The sequence below is a fragment of the Trachurus trachurus genome (assembly GCF_905171665.1).
Source record: "Trachurus trachurus genome assembly, chromosome: 13".
Taxonomy (NCBI): Eukaryota; Metazoa; Chordata; class Actinopteri; order Carangiformes; family Carangidae; genus Trachurus; species Trachurus trachurus.
This window is the reverse complement of record NC_139892.1, coordinates 13,341,365-13,366,489: the sequence shown is the minus strand read 5'-3', so window position 1 is coordinate 13,366,489 and position 25,125 is coordinate 13,341,365. Positions and strand designations below refer to the sequence as shown.

The 25,125-nt window shown below is 42.6% G+C and overlaps 1 protein-coding gene across 1 annotated transcript in view; it reads right to left on the bottom strand.

Moving 5' to 3' along the window:
- The window catches only part of ecel1 (endothelin converting enzyme-like 1), a gene marked incomplete at both ends in the record, with an annotated part of 57,794 nt that overhangs the window by 18,106 nt on the left and 14,563 nt on the right, over positions 1–25,125 (bottom strand). Inside the window, 4 exons of the mRNA XM_083985817.1 lie at positions 220–323; positions 3,670–3,744; positions 5,729–5,827; positions 10,519–10,741. Of these exons, the coding sequence (XP_083841943.1) occupies positions 220–323; positions 3,670–3,744; positions 5,729–5,827; positions 10,519–10,741 (501 nt within the window). The remainder of the gene's footprint in view (positions 1–219; positions 324–3,669; positions 3,745–5,728; positions 5,828–10,518; positions 10,742–25,125) is intronic.

Sequence of the window (25,125 nt, the reverse complement as noted above, 5' to 3'; positions counted from 1 at the left end):
CCGCGAGTGTCGATCCGATATCTGTTGCTTTTAATTTAGAGGCGCGTCAACAAATATGTCAAACTATAAAAGGCGGATTCACGGGGGACACATGTTAGGCATGTTGAACGTATTAGTGGGACATGAAGCTGCACCGGCTCAGATACATTAACCCCACGATAATCGCTTTGTGTCGACGGCGAGAGTGTGAGTGTGAGTGTGTGTGTGTGTGAGACTCACGCCGTCTTGTCCACCTCCTCATGGATCTTCTGGACGGACAGCTTGATGTTGAACTTGATGCTGTTGATGATGTTCTTGAAGTAGGTCTTCTCGTCCACGTCAAACTGTAAAAAAAAAACACACCGCACACTCAGATATGAGGTCAGAGCGAGGACGATTAGTTTAAGGAAATGTGAGGAGTAGATGCTGATGATGATGAGTGTGACAGCTCTTTGATGTCTGAAAGCTAAATATGAAACCATCTTCTATGATGAGCACCCGGTTCATTTCTAGTGTCTAGGATAAAGAGCAGGGGAAAAAAAACATCTAAAGCTCATTAATTAGCAACTCATATCTCAATTATTAAAGGTCCCATTTAGTATAAAGTGATGTTTCCATGTGTGGTGTGATTATAAAGCAGCTCTAGGTTCTATATTAATACTGTGAAAGTATCAAAGTCTCAGTTCAGAGAGAAATGCACACAGCCTGTATTCAGAAACTGAGCCTTAAAACCAGCCGTCAGGACTTCCTGTCACTTTGTGATGTCACAACTAAACAGTCACCCAAAGCCCCGCCCCCTCACCACCTGGACCCACCATCCATCCAACACTTTACAGGATTTGGTTTCTCTGATCCATCCATCCATCCATCCATCCATCCATCCATCCATCCATCCATCCATCCATCCATCCATCCATCCATCCATCCATCTATCTATCTATCTATCTATCCATCCTCTCTGCTACTGCATTCACATTAAAATGCACTGCAGTGGTTTATTTATTCTACACAAACTGAACCGATTTGTGTTTTTTGCTCCACAGAGAAATTTTAATGTAAGTTTCTTTTGAAACGTCTCCATCCGTTAAACTGACAGCAGACACATAATCTCTCTGCTGTTTGGTTTCTTTGTGTGTGTGTGTGTGTGTGGTTGTTTGGTTGTTTGGTCTCACAGGACCAGATGTGCTGCTGTCAGTGTGAGACAAAAATACACAACAACAACACTGACACCACAGACGACTCGAGCTCTGATAGTGAGGCAGCAGAGAGAGAGAGGGGGAGCTCAGTCACTGACTCCCGTCTGAGTCCTTTAGTAAACCATTGGTTCTGTCCGGGGACGCCCAGGGGTCCTTGAGAGGGTTCAAGGGGGTCCGCAACTTTTTCTAGAAATTGTACCACTATTTCTAGAATTCTTTAAACTTTTTTTTTTTTTTTTTTTTTTGGGAATTTAGGAATTTATGAAAAAAAAAAGGGAGAAATCTTACCACTTTCTTGTAGATTTTTTTTTCAAACTTTTTTTTTTTTTAGGAGAATTTTTACAACCCTTTCTTTTTTCAAACTTGTAAATGTTTTTGGAGATTTTTCTAGAAACATTTTTGGAGAAATTGTATCACTTTTTCCAGAAATGTATCTACAATATTTCCAAAAATTCACACCATTGGCCCTAATGTGAACATACATTGACTAAAAAAGTAATCTTCTTCAGTTTCAGATCAAATATTTCTGTATTTCTGGTGTTTGTTGCTGCAAAATGTTGCCCAATGGGGGTCTGTGGCCTAATTTGTGTCAATTTATGGGTCCTTTGAGAAAAGTTTGAGAACCACTGCTTTAAACCACCAGGAGGAAAACCAGTAACACCAGTAACACCTCACTCATTAATGTTGCTTTTAAAGACACCATTTGGTAAATGTGCTGATTCACTTTCTTAGATGTACCGTAAATTCTTGAATAAAAGCCGGTCTCAATTAGAGGCTGGGTCTGTTTCTATTTACGGTGTAAGTTCTTGCTCACCTCTGCTTGACAAAGGTCTGAGGACCGAAACGTTGTGCTTTTTTTTCCCATATTAAAGTTTTTTGCAAGTCAAAGGACAGTGTGCGGGCAACTCTTTTCAATCAGTAACAACAGAACGATTTGAAAGGATTTTCCATCTTTACTGAGCATCAGATTTGTGCAAAATTAAATAAAAGCCTGTCTCTAATATGAGCAGGGTCAGCGTCAGTTGAAGTAGGCTAAATAAAAGCATGGCTGCTATTGGAAAATTTACGGTATGTAAATATAAAGCTGCTGCCTGCAGACACTCACATCAACATTTCCCTGTTAAAAGGGTTTCCATGGAGTTTTTCCTCAGTCGATGTGAGGGTCTAAGGACAGAGGATGTTGTTATGATGCCATGTAAAGCCCTTTGAGACAAACTTGCCTTGCCTTGCCATCAGCAGCTCAGTGATGAAGTAATAATGACATGACGTGTTAATGAGTGAACTTCTGAGTCGAGGAAAGGAAAGTCTTTATGCTAAGCTAAGCCAAACTCTACTGGTCTCAGCTTAATATTGATCTGATATTGATCTTCTCAACTTCTCCCACAAATATTAATGAGCAGATAGTTCCCCAAAATGTTGCACCTCTCCATAACATGAACACTTTGATTTACACATAATACACAGGTTCATTAAACCTGCGTTCACTCTAATGTCCAACTCTGCGCAATATGATTTCAATATGATTTCAACATGAAAATAAACACGAAACATAAATGTAAAAATGCTTCAGTTGCAACTTTAAGTCGAGGTTATACTACAAAATAAAAGCCAGAACTATAAAATTGTATTTTAACATCAAATTAAAAGTAATTTCATAAAGTTTTGTGACTTTATCATTGTGTAATTTCTGGTTTTGAAAATAAATAACAGTTAATCACCATTATTATTGTTGTATTATGGGATAAATTCTTGATCCGAGCTGATGGAGCTTCTACGTATTTACTCCATACGGCGCCTTGGAGTTAGGAGTCAGTCAATAAATCAGGTTTTTATTTGTTAATCATATGATCAGTGTGGACGATGTTAATCTGCAGAGTAACAGACTGAAGCTGTAAAACAAACGAAGCAGTAAACCTTTCCAATCAGTCAGAGACACCGAAGTGAAGCAGCCACCACCACCAACCACCACCTCAGACTCCTCTGCACCTCCGTCAGTTTACACTTCACAGGTTTATTTTTTTTACACTTTTCATTCTCTTCCTGCTGCATTTAAAGCAGAAACTCATCCCAGCTGTCCCCAGATGTGACGTATATACCCACCTCTGTTTATGCAGCCGTCCCCACAGCTTCTCTCCATCAACACTCTGCTGATTGCATATTTCTTGACAGCCTAGCTGCCACATTTTAAACACACTCTCTCCCCGGTCACATCTTCAGACTTAACAGTATATTATTTATTTCAACAGTCTCATCAGTGTGTGTTGGGTTCGTTCACTCCCTGTGCATGATGTCGTTTCTTTTTATTTTATTCTCCAGCTGAACACAATCACCCAGACTGCACTGTAATACCTGATGGAAAGTAATTCTACAGACAGAAGGAGGGAGGGAAGGAGGGATGCTGGGAAATAGGATGGGTGTATATGATGTGTGGGTGGTGGTGCATGGTGAGGATGACTGGACGGAGCGCAGCGCGGATAGGAAGCTCATGACTCACCCCGTATTCTTGATCTATGAGCTCAGGTTTGAGCAGGAAGTCTGGGTATCCTGTCATCACCATCATGTGCTTCAGCTGCAAGGAAGAGGAAGAGGAAGAGGATGAGGATGATGAAGAGAAGGAGAAAGTGGAGGAGAAACAACTGGTCCAACATCACTCCACATCCACTTTCTCTATAACTAATAAACACTCATACTCGCTCTGGCTTTCTGGAGCCGTGACACACACACACGCACACGCACACACACACACACACACACACACACACACACACACACACACACACACACACACACACACACGCACATGCATCAACTAATCAAGCAAACCCAAAGTAATAGGATTACAGGGAAGCTCTTTATATTCAGCATGGCCTTCTAACAGGATTATAACTTCAGATTGTAAAAGTATTAGAGGGGATATCTTTCAGTGCAGACCCTAAATCAGCACCACAGAGAGATCCGGATTAGGCGATCCTCACTTCTCAATGTCAAGCCCTTCATGTTTCCTATCACACACTTCATCCATCTAAAGGAGCAATCAATCAATCAATCAAACTCAGCATAGAAAAGGAAAAAAAAGGGAATAATTACATCCTTTTCTACGGAAGCGCATTGCATTCACTTGATAAAATAAAATTTAGACACCTTATCTCGTAATTACGAGATCTTTTCTCGTAATTACGAGAAAAGATCTCGTAATTACGAGATAAAGAAAAAGGAAATGTCTATTCGCTCTTGTTGTCTTAATAGATGAATACTACGGTGGTGCAGTGGTTAGAGCAGTTGCTACTTGTACAGGAGACCGAGGATCGAATCCTAGGTGAAACACATCGTTCTCGTTTTGTATATTAGGCCACTGTAGCCTACATTATTAGACAGCGGGGGACACACCGGCCCACGTTAACCGATTGTGCCGTTCATACACACCAAAGACCCCGGTGCCTGGCCGCCGCCGCTGCTCTAGTGGCGGCCGGGCACCGGGGTCTGTGGAGCGGGTTCATGAAGCCTGGTTGTCCCGACATGACTCAACTCACAACACTGTCACGTTATGTTGTGTGTCTTGTAGCCGAAAAGTAGGCTACAACACACACAACATAACGCCGCAGTGTTGTGAGTGAGTCATGTCGGGACAACCAGGCTTCATGAACCTGCTTCACAGACCCCGGTGCCCGGCCGCCGCCGCTGCTGCTGCTGCTGCTGCTCCGGAGGGGAAGGCGAAGCTCACTGCCAAGATCACCGCCGGAGCAGCGGCGGCGGCCGGGCTCACACCCGGGGAAGGCGATCCTGGCAGTGAGGGTGTGTGAGCCCGGCACCGCCGCCGCTGGGGGCGGCCAGGCGGGGGAAGCGATCAGTGAGCTTCGCCTTCCCCACCCAGGGAAGGCCATCCTGGCAGTTAAGAGGAGAAACTTTCTGCTTCTAAGTTGTTGTAAAGTTTAGGAGCAGCGGAGCGGCTCGCGGCTGCAGCTCAGTTCACTGAATCACACACTGAGAATGGAGTTTGTTTTCTTCCGGTAGACGTAAACACGTAACACGTGTACCCCCTGTCCAATCAGAACGCTTCCCGACCCCCAGACGTTAAGCAGAATTAAATAAAGGCGATTTAATGTGTTTTCCATGTTAACCCCAATTCTGAATTATTATTTCCGTGTAAACTCGAAGGAGAATATTTTAATTCCAAACTATTTAATTCAGAATAATTAATTCCGAATTAAAAAACATCGTGTAAATGATTAGCCCCACCACGGGATTCGATCCTCAATCTCCCGCGTGAAAGGTAACCGCTCTATCCACTGTACTACCATGGACCACTGATTCTAATTGAGACAAGAGCGGAGTTATAGACATTCCTTTTTCTCTATCTCATAATTACGAGATCAGGATCTCATAATTACGAGAAAAGATCTCGTAATTACGACATCAGGATCTCGTAATTACGAGAAAATATCTCGTAATTACGAGATAAGGTGTCTAAATTTTATTTTATCAAGTGAATGCAATGCGCTTCCGTACTTTTCTTATACTAATGGGATGTGGATGTGTGAGTTAAGATTCTGGACCTTTGCTCTGGCTGCGTCCTTCGTGGCCTCGTCCATCCAGTCCAGTTCCTGCAGACGAAGTTTCAGGGAGTTTTTTATGTCCTCGACCAGCTCCTGTACCTGCAGGAGACACATCAGAGGGGAGCAGGGGTTAAAAACAATGAAAACAGACAGTTTGGGGCATTTAAAGCCCCGGTACGGAGCTCTCAACTGGATACGCAAAAGTCTCTGGTTTCTGCTGATGTGTCTCTGTTACCTACAACAGCAAATGAGCCCATCAGTGTGAAGATGCGCTATTTCTAAGTAGTCTAATTCTACACCTCTGGAAGGCATGGTCAGGTCGGACCATGACGAAACGATACGAATAGATACATTACCTCATCCACATGCACGCTGCAGATAGCTGCTAAAAAATAAATACATTTCAAAGCAAGTCCCGTCTTCTTTCCGATGTTTCCAAAACAAATCTACACGCGCTGGCCAGACTAACGTCTGCACGACAGTGGGAAATGCAGTCTTCATTCCGGCAAAATACCACCACTTTCGTTTCCGCTTTTCCAACACTAAATGAAAAGTCTGTACAGGGGCTTTAACATGAGAAATTTTACATTTTTTTAATGTGTGTTTCTTCCTTGTTGATTTATTTATTTATCGCTTTAATGTTTTTTTATGCTCTAAATTGTTTTTAATTGTCTTTAATGTTTTTATCCTTTGAGGAGTTCTGTCTGAATTTAACTATATATCAATATAATGACAATAATAAGCTAGCACTACTTCTACCAACTGTTTTTAAACGGGCGGGGCTTATGGTGCGTTCCAGGCAAACCGTAACTTGTGTTTTTCCAACCCGTGAACTCGTACCAGTTCGATCTGGTATGAGTTCACGGAAGTTACGGGTTTGCAACACGAGTTACAGGTTGCCTGGAATGATATAAAGTCGTAAGTCGTGACTTGAAGTCGTGACTTGAACACAGCATTAGTTTTAAAGGTGTGATGTCACAGACTTCCATGACCCAATCAGGATTCAGCAACATTTGAATTAGGCGCGTTTCCACTACAGGAGTTCCTGGTAAAGGGAGGGGGCAGGAACTTTTACAGGAACCGTCCTCTCATCTGCATGTCTCGCCGGCCTCTTGCGGCGACGTGCAACAGTTTCAATCATCGTGCAATTGTTGTGCAGCAACAGTCGACACGCACCAACGGCCCCCGGCCCCCGTAATGAAGGATCTACTGGGTGGATCCTTTGTTGTCCCCCCAAGATTCATTGCAGGGCAGTAATAAAAGTAAACAAAACCAACAGAAAGCTTAAATATCCCACTTTTAAATCTATGTTTGGAGTTTAAGCTCAGTTCAACAGTAAAACAAAAAAAAACTCTAACTCTAAAAATCTAACTGTATAGATAAATACTGAAGAGCAGAGTTAAAGTGCCTTAAAGCAGATATCAGCTTCACGGCCGTTTCGGCTAATGCTGCGTTCAAGGCAGGCTTTTGAAACCGTAAGTTACAGCTTCAAGTCACAACTACGACTTGGTAGCGTTCCAGGTAACCCGTAGCTCGTGTTTTTACCATCCTGTTGTCTGTGAAAGTTCCCTATAACGGCCACTCGTAACTTCCGACCCGTGAACTCGTACCAGATCGAACTGGTATGACTTCACAGGAAGGAAAAACACAAAGTACGAGTTTCTTTGAACGCACCATGAGTTAGCAGCCCCCGCCCTTGTCAGGCATCAATTGGTCCTCGTGCTACGTCACCACATTCACGCGCATCCCTTGGCTGCACACACAGCCCTTCATGCCGTTCTCTCTCCTCATTGGATAACACTTGTACCCCAGAAGAAATGTTTTCTCCTCGGGTTACAGCAGAGCAGAGTGACGGAGAGACTCGTGTTCCGGTCGAAACACTCTATGTAAGTGATTGCTGACGGAAAATATGACTAATTAGGACTTATATTAACAAAAACATTTCACTGATATCTCCTTTAATAATTAACTAATGATTCATATTTCTGTTACACTGCTGCAACGGTTCATCTGGTTGACGATGTTTTTACCACTGATTACCCAGCATGCACCTGACCCTCACCACTGTTTCCAGCTGTAGGACGCAGCAGCAGCAGCAGCAGCAGCAGCAGCAGCACATGTGTCTGAGCCGTTTCCAGCTGCAGAAGAACTGACTGTGACTGTGGTTCTTCTCCGTCTGTTTCTGCACCAAAGCTGCAGACGTGTGCGTGCAGCGCGATAACAGCCACATGATTAACTCTGCACGGTCGTCATAAAGAGAGCGAGTGTGGAGCCAAACCACCATCAATTAAACCCCGAGCGTTCAAATTGTCTTTTGTCCATCTTTTTTTCCCCCTTCATATTCCAGAGAAACTCCTCAGAGCTCCATAAAAATAAAAACTGCTTCTAGTCGTCTTCACCTGTAATTAAAGGGACACGATGAGTCCGTCTGATGATGCTGTAGGAAAATTCAATGCAGCTGGATCAGAGACATCGCTACACAAATCCAGATGTTTCTCATAAGAGACACCAGGACTTCATGTCCCTCTACGATATCTGGTTTTAGCACCATAACACAGTTCATCCTCTCTTTCTCTCACTCTCTCCGTCTCCTCTGTCTCACGTCCTCGGCTCTGAAGCTCATTAGCTCGTGCTCACGCTGAGGCGAACGTCAGTCAAGGCTGCGCACACACACACACACTTCAGCTCCGGCCTCAGGTGTCTGGTTCCTCCGCTGATGATAACAAGGTCTCCAGCCTGAGTGGACAGACCGACGGACGGACAACTAACTGGTCCAGACCGGAGTCTACTACGAGTCATGCGAGGTGGACATGGACGATACTAAGAGACGAATCCCTCTGTATTCACCAGAAAAGCTCCATTAGCTGGAAAACGTCCCCCCGTCAGTTTCTTTAACAGAACATTAGAGGCTTAAATTTCAATTAAAGTTCAGTCCAGAGAGAAAGCGAGCTGCGTCCAGAGCTGATCCAGTTTTATCAGACCCGTTTTATGACTTTCAGCCCTGAGCTTTGACAGAGATTTGAAAGTCGGCAGGAGAAGAAGAAAGAGAGATAAAGAGGAAGAAGACGGAGGTGAAGAGGAGATGATGGAGGGCTTAGAGAAAGAAGTCTGAGGTGACAGAGGTTAGAAATCCCATCGGGAACCAGATCCCCATGTCCTGCAGTGGACATGACAGCGGGTGGGAATAAGTATGGAGGGAGGATTAGGGTGAAAGAAGAGGAGGCCAGGTGGTGAAAAGGTGGAGGATTAGAAATGAGCGACCTGGGCGGAGGGTAAAATAGAAGCATGAGAGAGTGAGAGCGAGCAGAGAGACCACTCTGACGTTTCCAGATCGAAGAAGAAGAAGAAGAAGAAGAAGTCACAGTCCTGAGAAACGTTTGTTTTCCACGTTACTGTTAAATATTAAAGATGGTTTTCCACTTGAATATTGTGTAGATTCATCTCAGGTGGTTGAAAACACGATGCTCTTAAAATTTTAGTCCGAGTGGTGTCGGGAACATGTTCGTTAAATAAGTGATGATTCAGTAAAAACCCGACACACACAAAGGTTCAGTCTGAAACTCGTTAAATCTCACGTGTCTGAGGTTTTAAAGCACGTTACGACCTCCATGATGTTGAGCTCCCCAAGAAGCCTCAGTCTGTTTGATTTGGGTTTTGTTTTGTTTTTTGGGGGGAATATTTGTTTTTACTTTTTCATTTTTTCATTTTTGTTCATTTTTTCGAGCTGATTTGAGTTGTTTTCATATGAGAGTTATTCCATGTTTTCAACTCTGTCTCCACGTATCTATCACAGGTCAATAGTAGGAAGATATAAGAAGAACGATGACGTTATCGCAGGTTCACGCCACAAACTACAAAGATTTAATCATTAAGCAGGAGGTACAGTGGGTCCTCCAGTCCACAGTGACCCAAAAATTGTATGTTAATGCTAGAAAAACAGTGCAATTTGTGGGTTAAAGCAGTGTGTGAATGGCTGAATGTGACCATTACTGTAAAGTCCTTTGAGTGATTGTTAAGATCAGAAAAGCTTGATATAAATGTGGGTCATTAAAATTCATAGTTCTTGATGTTAAAATACAAAAACAACCAGTAAACTTCCGGTTTTGCACGAACTAACAAGAGACGAAATGGTCTTTTACTTTCTTACATCAACTCATTGGTATCTTTTAACGCAAGCTCGTATCAAACATGTTTTAAAGGACTGGATTACACTGCAGATTCCAGCTGTTTTTACTGAACTTGGAAAATCCCGTTTTTCACTCTGTGCACCTTCAACTTGAAACAATACGCAAAACGTCCTTTTTATCTTTAGGGCAATTTAAATCCTTAATTTGATTTTATTTTAACACAAGCTGCTTCTGTTTTATTTGATCCATCTTCCAGATTGTCAGTTTATTTTTAATGTGATCTTCTGTTATTTGTGTTGATTGTGTATTTTGAATGCACTTCTTTGTCTCGACTACTGTATATTGTAAATGAGGTTGCTACAGTACCTCAATATATTTCCGAGTCTAAATAAAGGTTATAATAAAGACTAGAAAAGCACTGTACAAGTGCTGTACAAACAGGAAATGATGCGCTCACTGGTCAATCAAATGGAACAAAGCATCGACCAAAACTGTGCCCTTCCAGGGTTGATATTTAATCCTTTGTTTCTCTAGACTGATTTCTAATTAATAACAGTTAAGATTAAATCATTGAATGAATATGGACAAAATGTTATCACAACCCATTCATCTGTCCACACACACACACACACACACATACAGTACACACACATACACACCCACCTTGGCCTTGCTCTGCGAGGAGAAGTGCTGCTGGACGAACAGGGCTCCCAGGGCCATGCCAAAGTGTTTGTTGGCCTGCGTGAGGCAGAGCCGGCCGAGCTCCAGCTGCTGCTCGGTGCCGTCGATCTCCCTGGAGAACTCGTGGATGGTGCTGCGGAAGGCGGTGGACAGGTGTTCGCTCAGCGCCGCCACGATGCGCCACAGCATGTAGTTGTGGAGGACCCTGGGCCACAGAGAGAGGAGAGGAGAGGAAAAGAGAGGAGAGTCAGGGTCAGTTACAGCATCACTGATCCGCTGTGGATTCAAGGCCTGTTTGAGAAAAAAGAAGCTTCAGAGGCAGTGAACGCACCACAGTGATCACTCTCTGTTCTCTTCACTTAATTAGCCGAGCCGTCTGATAAGTGCTCTAACAGCTCCCCACAGAAAACCGCTCTCTCCGATGATTCATTAAACAATAATTATTATAAATATATTCATACAGCACCTTTAAGAGCAGGGCTTACAAAGCGGTTTCACAATCAGAGCAGGAAAAAGGCAGGAGGCTAAATAAAATATCAAAACAGGCAATAAAGCATCGTAAAAAAACAAAGCTGCACGCTGAGGTCGAAGCAGGAAATAAGGAAAATAAACAAGGTAAAGATAAAGAGGAACGACACACAATGTACTTCAATATAAATAAGGACAATTACAGAGTAGAGGACGATAGAGAGATGAATAAAGGGGCTGTTTGTAAGTTTTAGTTTGAAAAAAAGCTTCAGACATCTTTATTGTGTTTATAAGAGAAGAGGTTATTTGTCTTCTGGACAAACTGGAAGCTGCAGTGACTCGCTATCAGAAAATGATGCTAGGTGGTTCCGGTGATAAAGACGAGAGATCACACAGGGGAGTAAAGAAAAGAGGTTTGATACTGGACTGTAACAATATAAAATATATTAATTTTTAATTTTAATTTTTGATAACCCTTTGATTTACAGGACACGAATTACATGATAATGTCAGGAAATGTCCTAAATGTGTCAAGAAATAGCCTAAAAATATTGGTCAATTTCTATGCAATTAATCATTATTTTTTGGCTATATTTCCAGTCATTACTATGAAATGGACCGTTATTTATTTCTAGGCACATTATGACGTAATTACTTGTTATTTCTTTCTGTACATTTTCATGTAATTAATTAGCGTAAATTACTGTAAAGGGCTACCAATTTTTTTTTTTTTTTTTTTCAAAAAAATGTTTCTGAAGTGATTAAATACATGGCAGAGCTGTATGCTATTAAGCTACTAGGACATGTCAGAGGTATTCTCAGACACATTTCTTTGTGTAAAACCAAAAAACATGAAAAATCCTTTTCTTAAGTTACTTCATTTCTGAAAATCATTTTTTTTAGATATAGGCTACAACAAAATCAAGCTGCACAATGTGGAAAAAAACTGGCTTCCATGTATAACAGAATAGAAGTTTTCTTTCTCTTAACCAACTCAAACACAATCAAACTCCTAAAATTATGTCCTAAATAGTCTAAAAATAACTTTGTGAACTTGTTTAAGGCTTCAACCTGTTCCCTCAATCAAACAATCAATCCAACATGGCAGACTAGTCGTCGTAGTCGTAGCTATAGCCGCTAATGCTAACGCTAGCCTTGCAGCAATAGCAAAACTTTCAAACTGCTCTTTTAAAAGATGAGAAACATCTTCTGCTATGAAATGAGTTTGACAAAACTTAAAACACAGTGTAACAACAGCACAACCAGAGAGAAAAGTCACAAATTAGCTTCTTTAGCCACGCCATGCTAATGATCATACCAGGCCAAATACAGCTACAGCTACAGCGGAAGAAAAGGGTGTGTTTTATTCCCTCTGAATTCACCTGTCAGGTGAAAAGACTTGAAGTTTCACTTTTTAATAGTCATACAGTGTCGCTGTAATGTGACAACACCGACGCCGCCGACACCACAGCTACAGCAGCAGCATCTTCTTCTTCTTCTTCACGTCTTTGTAGCAGTGACATCTGCTGAGTGGAGCTGTTATCTTCCTCCATCTGGACTTTCTAAACTTTCTGGGTTTTTTTTTTTTTTTTTTCTCCATTTGCCCTCTGAGCCGCTCAACAGTCAGAAAAGTTGGGGAGTTAAAAAAAAAAACCCCAAACAAAACAAAAGCGAGACAGTGATAGAGAGCGAGTCGCGAGGAGTCAACAGGGTCCAACGGTTAAAGGACGCCCGCCACCCGCTACTACCCGCTACCCATCCAGAGTGAGTCACAGCAGAGAGGGGTGAGGGAGATGTCGAGCGGGAGGCGAGAAAATGGATCGTTCCTTTAAGTATTCAAGCTGTGTCTTCTCCCCCCCAGACGATGGAGGGCACACATCTAATCTGCCCTGCAGGGACAAATGCCCCCTCCTCGCCTCCCTCCCCCGTCACTCGCCTCCTGCTGCGAAGCTCCATGCGAACCTCGAGGCAAGTTGTTGTTGTTGTTGTTGTTGCTGTTTCCTCCAGTTTTCCCCCCCCCCCTTCCCTTCTTCCTTCCTTAAATTTTTCTCCATATGCATGACAGATATTAAATCAAGAGCGCCTTGGCAACAGCACCCCGAGGTCCCGCCAACAAAGCACTTGTGAAGTGAATTTAATTGACGGGAAAAGAGGAAAAAAGGCGGGAGGAGGAGGAGGAGGAGGTGGTGGAGGTGGGGTAAATGAATGAACGCGACACTCTGCGATGTCCTTGATCATCAGCGCCATCAGTTAATCAACACGTGTTACAGGTGTGGCGGTGGCGGCAGCGGTGGTGCTTGATTAGCCGCCACTGGTGTCACTTTGTCGTCACCTGTTTGTTGCAGATGATTTGTTTGCCCCAAAATAGTGTGTCGACATGTACATGTAGAGAGTCATCTATATGTTAATATGTAAATACTGCAGCGTTTCTCCGGCGACGTGTGGGAGCGATGGCGAGATGAGCAACGTTTGACTCCAGGCGTCTTTGGAGAAAAGTAATGACAGTAATCTCTTGGAGTAAAGGAGGATAATCCACAATGAAAAAAAAGAAAAACGAACTCACAATGCTAATTAAATTTGCAGTCGTGGTTTGCCTGAGACAGAGTGTGTTGTTTTTTTTTTTAGTTTGCGACTGAAGTTGACTACAGCGGAGGATTAGACCGGAGCGTCCTCAGCAGAAAACAGGACAAACATTACTCATTTTCAAACACTTCAAACCTCCGTGTGTCTGAGCGCCGCTGACAGCAAACCTCTTATGTTCTTATGTAAATGAAGACTGATAAAAGGCGAATTGTGGCGCGATGCCGTTAGATCCAAAACAAATCATTCTGTAACCAGTCATCAAATTATTGTTATATTGATTTAGAGCCGCTGCCGTGGCTGGAGGCCACTCTGCTGAGGACAGGAGGAGAAGTGACAGGATGGAGCTGATAAGATGATAATGAGGCTGTGCTGGGTATCAGTAGTAATGTACAATGTACTGTAACTTTACTTTTAGGTAATTAGTAAAGTAGTTTTAACATGAAGGAGCTTGAGCCAAAAGCTGCAGTTCCTCTTCTGACCACTAGAGTGAGTCTCCAACAGTGAGTCAATCCCCATAGACTCCCATGTTAACTCACCTCTTTACATATTGAGGGCTTAAAATATGTATAATTGAGGCCGTGGCCACTTTCAAGGTGAACTAAAAAAAATAAACGGTCGAGCAGTGCAGTGGTAATGTCCATAATATCTCTGACTGTTTATTTGTGTAAAGAAATCATCACAACAAGGAACAAGTGTTTGTTTCTGTGGCGGGGAGAGCAGGCGCTCTGCGATTGGATAGTAATGTCTTTCCAGGACGTTTCAGAGTTCGGCTATCTGAGGTGAGTGACTACATGCAAAAACACAAAGTTTATACTGTTTATACTCCGTATAACTGTACACTATATGAGTTCATTGGTGTCTCGTAAGGATTCCAGCCATGTACCAGAGATATCTGATTGTTTGTTGAGTGTTTGTTGTGGTTGAAAGAATTGCCCCCATGGGTTAGCGTTGTGGCTATCGCTAGCGCCGTCTAGCCATGGTGTAACTCCGGTTTGCCTGCATCAATTTTAGTCGCATTTTTTTACTCCCCCCAACACTGGGTGACCATCAGATTAACGATTTAGGGGTCAAAAATGGCGGGAATTCTCCTTTAAGTCCCAGGTACCCAAACACATAGATGAGTTCCTCTGTATTAGGCTACCATTGTTCCTAAGTGTTGGACCGACTGGTGTGATCCTCTAAACAAACCTCAAACGCTAAAAAAGGCAACAAACTTTTCCTCTAAACTTAACAAACAAGGTGATTAAAACAAATTCTCTCCAACACACACACACACACACACACACACACACACACACACACACACACACACACACACACACACACACACACACACACACACACACACACACACACACACACACACACACACACACACACACACACACACACACACCATCATTTCATCTCTGGCTCTCCTGGGTAAATAAAAAAAACCTTCCTCCCTACAAATGAGGTCAAATTACCGAGCTCTCCCTTCATGCACATCATGTGTCAGCGCGAGCTTCACACGGAGAGACGGAGTCGCTGCTGAATGAAAGCAGAGAGTCAGTCAGTCAGTCCGCTGGTCGGCTGGTTGAGAGCAGATCAGGTGGAGTTAGACCTTAATCACTGGAGGACTCAGTGAAGGCTCATTAGCTGAAGGGTTTTTACTGTAATGGAGCTAGTTAGAGAGACGAGGGTCGGATTTTCTAACTTACATCATAAAAAAAACAAAAAAAACTCCTCCAAACACCAGAGACAGAAAAATCGCAGAGCTTTATTGACGCTGGAGACTTTTCTCACCGTGGCATGACTGTGTATATTTTCAGCTCAGGAGGCCCCCCCGCTGGGAATCAAACCTTGACTGCTACAAAATAAAAAAAAATAAAAAAAAAGCTACAGATCCATGAAATCCACCGTTTTGGCGAGTTGCTTTATGTGAAAAACGCTTCACATCCGCCACCGGGGAGTGTAGCTATATATTACTTTAAAGTGGTGGACGCAGCAGGAGGTCGAGTCTCTGCAGCGTCTCTCTGGATTTACTCACCAAATATATTGTATGTTTAAACACACCTAAATAAACACACGTGAAATGATAAGACTCACTTGCCAGCCTTCAAACACACACACACATGTATACACACCCTCGAGAGTGACGGATGAACAGAGGGAGCAGATGGAGGGAGAGAGAGAGAGAGAAGGGGGGGAGACGCTGGTGCTTTCCCCTTCATTGGAGGCCTGCTCATCTGGCTAATGGGATTGGCTGCAGTCACCGCAGTGCATGGGGACCGCACACACACACACACACACACACACACACACACACACACACACACACACACACACACACACACACTGGGAGACAGAGAAGTAAAAGAAAAGAAAGATGGATGGAGAATGAGGAGATGAAGGTGCGACTTCTCTTGTCAGTCGTCGTGTATGATGGGAAAGCCATCAGCATGAGCGTCGGAGGAGAGAACAACAAGAGAGAGGGACTGGGTCAATATAGATGCCTATAAAAGACGGAGAGTGTGTGTTGTTGATGATGGAGGGATTGAGAAATGGACAGAAAGAAAATGGGACGGCGACGGATTGATGGAGTCGTCAATAGCAGCGTTAAAGCGCCGAGAATGGAGAGGGAGGAGAGGAGAGGAAGTGAAGCGTGGAGGGAGAAATGATGGGTGGTAAAAGGAAAGGATTAGGATGGATGGATGGATGGAAGAAAACACCAGGAGGTTTTATAGGAACGAAGGTAAAAGACAAACAAGGAGAAAAAAAAGGAGAAATAAGAAAGTAAGAGAAAGTATGAGAAAGGAAAATGTAAGGAGGCCCGGAAGGACAAAAAACTGTGGCATGGGAAAAGATTGAAGGATGGAAATGATAAAAGACGAGCAGAGGAGACGGGAAAGTAAAGAAACACAAGTCAAAAGAGGGGAAAGCTGGGAATAAAAAAAAAAGAGTGAAATGGAGGGAAGGGTTGATCAATCACCTGAAACGCACAACTGAATGACAGTGTGTGTGTGTGTGTGTGTGTGTGTGTGTGTGTGTGTGTGTGTGTGTGTGTGTGTGTGTGTGTGTGTGTGTGACACCTCTTCACCTCTCAAACTGCAGCTTCACTTTGTTTCCTGCAGTTTAACAACAGTCCAAACTTTTCCTCCCTGTTTTTCTGCATTTGCTCAACGTCAGTCTGTCAACTGTGATACAGCTTCAGGTCTGACTCGCACACTGCAGCTGTGTGTGTGTGTGTGTGTGTGTGTGTGTTCAGCCGAGTACAAAAGAACACAATAGAGTTTTCTGTGGTCCATTAGTGGCCTGCAGAGGAACAAACCCACCTTCCCATCTGCTCTACTGGACAATGATGCGACAGGTCGACACCTCCGCTACGACCCCTGACTCCTAATGCACAACACTGTACAATGGGTCTGTGTGTGTCTGTGTGTGTGTGTGTGCGTGAGCTTCATGTCAACCTTTACATGTATTTTTTTTTTAAATCAAACTTTTGTTCTGATGCTGCAAGAAACTTTCTGTGTATTTCACAAGTGACTGATGTGCATTTAAGGGATAGTTCAATTTATTTCATTTAGGCAAATTGGGCCATTGCCATAATCCCTATAGTCATAGCAGTAGGTTCGTTGCCTTTAATTGTTGGTGCAAGCTATTTTTAGAACGGCAGAGCAGAGCCACAAGCTGCTCAGAGCTACGCTACGGAGGCTAAGGAGATTTCTTGGTTCATCAAACTCATCAAATACACAATCCAACAACTCCAAAACGCTCTGGTGGACAAGTTGTGACCTGCATATTCACCACGCAAAGAGATAATAACAGAAAGTTACGAGACAGAGTTGTTTTCGAGGTAAATACAGAGACTGCTTGCTGAAAAACTGCCCCTGAAGCGGTTTTGCATGAATTTCCCTCCTTTCCCCTGTTATTATTAGTTGCCATTGGCTCTGGTTCTGTCAGTCCAAACTTAAATATCTTCCATGTACTGCTGTGTTATTTTCTACAGACATTCATGGTCCCCACTCCCCAGTGGAAGGACCCTGATTAATGTGTTGACCTCTGACCTCTCATCTGTGAGCTCCCTGTCAGTTTCTGTGAGTCATTCAGCAAAAACCTCATCATATTTATGTCTCTACCTCTGCAGATGTTCACGGTCCCCAGAGGCTGAAACCTCATGACTTTGTTGAACCACAGACTTTGAAGTGTGTGTTTTTAAGCTGCTGCTCGTGTTAACCCTCTTTTGGGAGACACTGTAAAAACTTTATTATCTAAAACCTCAGTTTATGACCAAAAACCTGTAAAACTAACGAGGTTCCCATCAGTCACAGCTGTATTTTGGATTTTTTTTCTCCCCTTGCCAGCATTCTGACGTGCTAATCTAAGATGGAGAACATGGTAAATACAACAGGCTACCCTATAATCTTTTTGTTATTTTGTTAATATTATCATTGTTAATATTGTTATATTGAACAATAATTTAGAGCCGCAACGAAAAATAATCAATTATTAAATGAATTGTCAACTATTTTGATAATAAAATAATCGGTTTGGGTAGTTTTTTAAGAAAAAAAAAATCCAAATTATCTTATTTCAGCTTCTTAAATGTGAATATTATTTCTAGTTTCCTTGTTCCTTTATGATAATAAACTGAGTATCTCTGTGGTTTGTGGACAAAACAAGACATTTGAGGACATAATCTTGTGGTTTGGGAAACACCAATTGATATTTTTTTAAACATTTTTTAATGTGTGGACGACGACGGGCTCTAAAACCGAACTGCTGCTCCAAGTGTGTTAACATTTAGCTCAACCCAACACTGGGAACTCTGTATCACTTGGTTGATGTTTATGCTGTTTATGCTGCAATCAAGTCAATCATAAAATCAATTACTAGGAACAGAAAACACATCACTTTCACATAATTACCCTACAGGAAAAACAGAAGAAGAAGGAAGAGGAGGAGGAGGGTCTTTTGTTTTTTTGTTTGTTTGTATATTTTTTTTGCAGTGTCAGGTTCAAAGTCCTGGTGTTTTCTCTGTGTGAATGGCTTCAGTGCTTCAGTTTCCTGGTGTCTGTATTTATTTATGTGTGTGTGTGTGTGTGTGTATAATGTGCTGTTTTCTTGCGACTGGTTAATAACTGGCAGCGGAGGAGAAGGACTCCTTGATGTGAGGAACTGGGGCATTTTCAACCAAGTGCTCATAAGCTATGCTAATGAGTTACACCTCTCAGAAAATGGAAAACGCTCTGTTCCTCCATTTGTATGTGAGTGTGTGTGTTAATGTGTGTGTGTGTGTGTGTGTGTGTGTGTGTGTGTGTGTGTGTGTGTGTGTGTGTTTTAATGTGTGTGTGTGTGTGTGTGTTTAATGCCAACCTTTGTTTAAAGCCTGATAATAAACTAGGAGGATGGAGACAGACTGGAGGTGGAGAAAGAGTAAAAAGAAAAGAAAAATAGAAAGAACTAGAAAAAGCATTTCCAAAAATGGAAATGGTGTGAATGCTGAAAGCAATTGCTGAACCATGCTGAATTAGCAGAATAAATTGACAAAGACATGCAGAATGGCATACAAGAAACATGTCCAAGGAAGGAATCGAACCCACAACCTTCTGCACATCAGCCCACTGATCTAACCACTTCACCATAGTTACATTCAATGAGAGAAGAATAAAAGAAATCCCTGTATAAGAGGCTCACTGACTTCTGAAGAGAGGTTGAGACTTGAGATTGAGATTTTTCAATGAAGCTTAAAAAAAAGAAATTAAAGAGTATAAATGTGCCATTAGTTTGTCTACAGATCAGAAATTGAATGAAGTCTCTAGCAGAAAGTACAACATGAATGAGGCAGGAATCGAACCCATGACCTCATGATCAATAAACCTTTACTCTGCCACTTCGCCACAGAGAGCACACACATAAGCATGTTGTCATTGATTCTAATGTGATGATGTGCTGCAAACTGTGGCACTAGGAATGAATGAGTCTCTTAACGAACACCTGTAACCAATTGAGGGTGGGGGAGGGGAGCAGAACTCAACATAACATAACAAGAGTGCACCCCTTGAATTGGCAAGCAGCCACCTTAACCACTGGACTACAGACAGAGTTGTGGAGAAGAGAGGTTGAGACTTTGATGAATGTGAGATTTTTCAATGATGCTTAAAAAAAGTAGAAAATAGTATAAATGAGCCACAACAAGTAAGTAGAGGACTTTTTGTGACTTGTGACTATTTTTTGATGAAATCAAACAAAGTATAATGCCCATTCCAGCGAATTAAAAAGTTGAGCTCCTGCTACTCTGCTGTGAAAAAAAATGCATTGGGCTGAATGGCAGTGGATGAGCCACTGGAGCGGGTCTAGCTGCACAATTAGGCTCATAGAGACAATTCTGTAAGTCTGTCTGCTGTTTTGAACACATCAAATGAGACACGACAAGTCACAAACCAGTGAGGAAATCATGTGTCTAGAGTTTAATTTGTGGCCGTGCTGGCAATTTATCCAGAAAAAATCCTGAATGTTTTTTCGATCCCTCTCACTCTAACGATGATGTCACTCACTCTGACCCAACCCCATACACACTCATTGAAAAGTGTGAAATTTGTCAGAAATCCTCATGTGCTTTTAAAGGATTTATCTCAAAAACGGTACAAGCTATGAAAAAGTTGTACATACAGGATGAATACATTAGAAGTTTGTCTACAGCTCAGAATTTGAATGAAGTCTCTAGCTGAAAGTATGTGGACGCTTTAAAGGCTGAAAGAAGTAAGAAGATTTGAAGAGTTTCAAGACTGTTCCAATGCATTCTCTATGGGGAAAAAAAAAATCAGAAATAGTTGAATATTGCAAAAAGTATGAATAGTTGAAAAGAGAAAAGTAATAGCACACCTGTCCCGAAAAGGCTGAACATTTTGATGTGAGAATTGTTGAAATAGCACAAAGTATGAAGGACTAGTTAAGTGCCAAAAGTATAAAGAAAATGGCCGAACAGAAGAACAATAGTGACAACAGAGAGGAGGTGAGATAGAGAGGGAGGGAGGATGACAGGAGGCAGAGGAGTGATAGAAGCAGAGATGGATGGGAAAACAGAGGGAGAGGGGCCAGATGGAGGGAGAGAAAGGAGGGCAGGGAGGTGTTGAGAGATCGAGGCAGAATCAGGCGAAGGAGAGGGGGATCACACAAAGTTGAAGAGGAGAGAGAGAGAGATCAAGAGACAGATGGAGAGAAAACACGAGAGGAGGGTGAATGAGAGGAGAAAGACACTGACTCAGAGAGAGGAGGATTCTGTCGATGTACGGAAGAAAAAAGCTGCTTTTTCCCACTAAAACTCAGGCCCCGTCCAGACGAATTCGTTTTTTTCGAATCCGGATAAATACTTTATCGGATTGGCCTCGCGTCCACACGGATGCGGCGTTTTCAGGGGGTGAAAACGGTATTTTTTGAAAACGGGTCCCAGAGTGGGAAAATTTGAAAACGCCGCCCCAGCGCATCCGTCTGGACGGCCAATACGGACTTTTTCAGAAACGATGATGTCATGCCCCCCGCCGCTCTACCTGTAACCTGACACACACACACACACACACACACACACACACACCGCTGCAGCAGCTGCTGCACACTGACAGTCTATGCACGTAACAACAACAACGGCCGACTAACGTCGCGTCGCTCAGATGCTGCGGCTGAATCGCGCCTGTTTAATCATCACTGATCGTAATATTTACTCTGACACGACTCCCTGTCAACATTTAATCCCATGTTTGAGTTTGAATACAGCGGGGAACTTCTTCTTCTATTGAATTACAGCGGGGACCCCGTCTTCTTCAGCTGTCTTAAGTGTTTATGTGTGGCAGGCAGCGCTGCAGCGACACACACACTCCACACACACGCCTGCAGTATGTAGGTACTACAGCGTTTTGGGTCGTTTTCACTGGATCAGTGTGGACGCAGATATTTTTGAAAACGATGCCGTGTTTACGGAGATTTTTTTCAAAACGATTAAGAAAAAGATCGGATTCAGTGAAGCCGCGTTTTCGTGTGGATGGGGCCTCAGTCACAGTAGCAAAAAAAGGTAGAAACTGTTTTCACTCCGGGGTCAAACGACTCTGCAGCAGCCGCAGCTGTTTATCGGCTCTGACTGACACTGATAGTGATTCTGCTGGTAAAACAGACCAGGCTGCGCTGCATTCAAAGATGGAAAAAAAAAGAAAAGATGCAGCCCTGCAATAAGTTTAAAAAACACACGACCACTGATCACAGACTGAGGCAACAACAGAGTCGTTTCAGGTTCAGGCTTCGGACTTGGACAGACCATGTTACACACTTAGGGAGGGGTGGCATCTCTGTATGCAGTATAACACTCTTTTATATAGGCTATCAGTGTTGGGCACGTTACTTTTAAAAAGTAATTATAGTTACCTGTTAGTGTCCCCAAAAAGTATTGCATTACTTCTTTATAAAATGCTCAAATATGTCAAATTACTTGGACTCGCCTCGCCCCCCTAACCTCCCGTTTATCTGGTACTAACCAACTCACTCAGTATTCCTCCGCACAGGCAGACTCCGCGATGCGCTGTATCACTCCTCCTCTTCCACAAACTGCTGATCCAAACATCTGATAGACGGAGTGATACAGCGCATCGTGGAGCCTACCTGTACGGGTTTTTGATGGACTGAAAGAAAATGGGTAGCCTATATAACGTACACTGGAATGAATGTATTATTTTGTATTATTAAAGAGGAACTATGTAGCCTAAGTCCAATCGCTTTGCCGTTGTTTTGCTAACCTTCCTCTCGGCCATGTGCAATGTTTTAAATAGGTAGAGGTCATATATTTTTCTCATGGCACAATTCAATCGGATCAAGAAATAAAATTTGGAGTCCCGTTCACTTACATAAGCGAGCGTTACTTCCTGCTTGTGCTTAGGCTCTCTATAGTGCTCACATTGACTCTGGACCCACGTGATCACTATAAACGGTTTCTTCCACTGTACTAAAATCAAGAACTGTAATGTCAAAAGATGGAACAATTTGTCCTCCTACTGAGTTAAAAGTCGGATTTATCATCATAATTGACTGACTTCATTCTGATTGTTGTTATTTCTAGTCCTGACCTTCCCCCCCTGTTATTTGCTGGTCCTGTTTAAAAACCCATTACTTTGACTTCCTGCTGTTTGTCATGAGGATGGCAGCGTCTCACATGTGCTCAGGCTGCACATTTAAATGTTTGTGTCGCTTTTACTTTTCCACCACTTTGGTAGTTTGGAATGATAGCAGGTGAAGTGAAGCAGGTAAAATACTGAGATAAGATAAACACTGCATCACCCTGCAGACGTACACATAAAGCCACGACCTGCATTTGATTTCACAACTAAGTGAAAGTAAGTCCCTCCGCACTCGTATCAACCTAGAAACTGCAGCTGAGTGAGTACAACAAGTGATAAAAGGCGGAGAAGACAGGATGTCAGATAGACACAGGTGGAGGGAACAAAAGACAGGCGGAGGGGATGATTGAAGCCTGGTGTAGTCTATTACTGAAGCCATCAGGGAGGATGGATGGACGGACAACTCAAAGAGAAGATTGGTAAACAACAAGAAGAAGAGACGGAGCATCAAAACCCTCGGCTCCTGAACCCGGCTGCTGACGGATCGGGCCGAGGCGAAGGGAAACTGATACTTTTTTTTTTTTTTTTACAAAGGAGGATTATGAATCCCCCTTAATGATATGACCCTGACTCAGTGTGTGCGCACGCCGGAGCGTCGTGATTAAAAAATACATTTCACAAAGGGAGAGCAGCAGGAGACCAGATAAAAGAGATCAGGAACAGTCTGTCATCCACAAAAAATAAAAAAAAAGAAAGAAGAAGAGGAAGAAGAAGAGGAAACGAGCGCCAAAAAAAAAAAACTGATAGCAGAAATCAGATAGAGGAGACGTGTTTACACTGATGGGAGCCGAGCTAAATCACTGCAAAGAGATCGTATCTGCTGTTGTGGCTGATGAAAGTAAGTTATATAGAAAAGTAAAGACGGCAGACACAAGAATAAGAAGTGAGGAGAAACATTTATTTATTTACTGTATAATATATGTCCTCCTCGTGTGACTTCTTTGTTGTTTATCTTTAATCTACCTGCTCTTGTTCTAGTTTCGGATTATATTCACCTGTGTTCGCCTTTTTGTAGTTCAGATTTTATTATTTATTGACACTTTATCTGGTTTATTCATGTGATTTATTTATGTTTTCCTTTTTCCTTCTGTTGATATCTGTAGCTGTAGTTGTAGTCAGTGGGAAAGTCTGCATGTTTGTGTGTGTGTGTGTGTGTGTGTGTCGTTAGATTGTCTAATTAGTTACTATTATTTATGTGTTTGTTTGTTTTGATCCTGTCGGCTGTTGTTTAATGTTTGATTTGTGTTTGAGGACCTCCTGGAAAACAAGAGGGGCGTATATCCCCTAATTGAACTTTCTAATAGATGAATGAATAAATTATTAAAGCAGCTTCTTTGTGGTGGACAAAGTGAAGGTAAAAAGGAAAAAAAATGTGAATCTCTGAACTATTTCCCGTTTTTCTAAAGTCAGTCAGTCTAAACAGGTCTTATGTTGTGGCTTCTTTTGCAACAGCTACATCCATCCATCCTTCCATCCATCCATCCATGGTTGCTATAGCTACAGTACGTGTTGTAATGTGCATGAAAAATAATGTACATTCTGCAAAATCTGAGACGAGAGGAAGTGATGAAATGACAGAGACTGAATGTTGCTGTGATGTCACAAAGAGACAGAGAGAGACAGAGATGCGCGAGATGTTTGTTCGTCGTTATAAACCATTGGATGTCTGATGTAAACACAGAGGAACATCTCGCGCATCTCACACAGCCACTGGGAGCTACTGCTACACCAAGGCTAAAAACAGAGATCAATTCATTTTTTCCGAACAACTTTTCCATGTGGCGGCTTCAAGACACTAGGGTCAGTACAGACGAGCAGTATGGAGGTATCTGGATGTTTCATAGTGTGTGTTTTGGACGATTCAAAAGTGAACTCTATCCGCCGCCATTATGTGAAAATCCGTTGCCAGCCGGACCCCCCCTGAAACTCCTAAAGCGTTTTGATGACTCTGAAAGTTCTCCAAACCCTTCCTTGGCATGACGGTGAGTAGATGATTGGTGGATTATCGATTTTGGGTGAAGTATCCCTTTAAGAAATCAAGTGTGTTTCACAGGCTTCAGAAAGCATCAAAACACATAGGCTATATTTAAACAAAGTTATATACATATAAAAAAACGGTCGGTCAGACCATCTAGCATTAATAATTTCTGTCAGGTTCGGGCCGTGAAATTGCGGACCTGAGTTGGACCGAAGTTCTGGGCCTGTGCAGGGCTCTAAAACAGACACACACACACACACACACACACACACACACACACACACACACACACACACACACACACACACACACACACACACACACACACACAGTCTGAGACATGACAGACGGGTCAGTAATCCAGCTGTCAGTCAGTCGTCCATGAGTTCTCAGAGCTGTTGTGTATTTGTTAGAGCACAG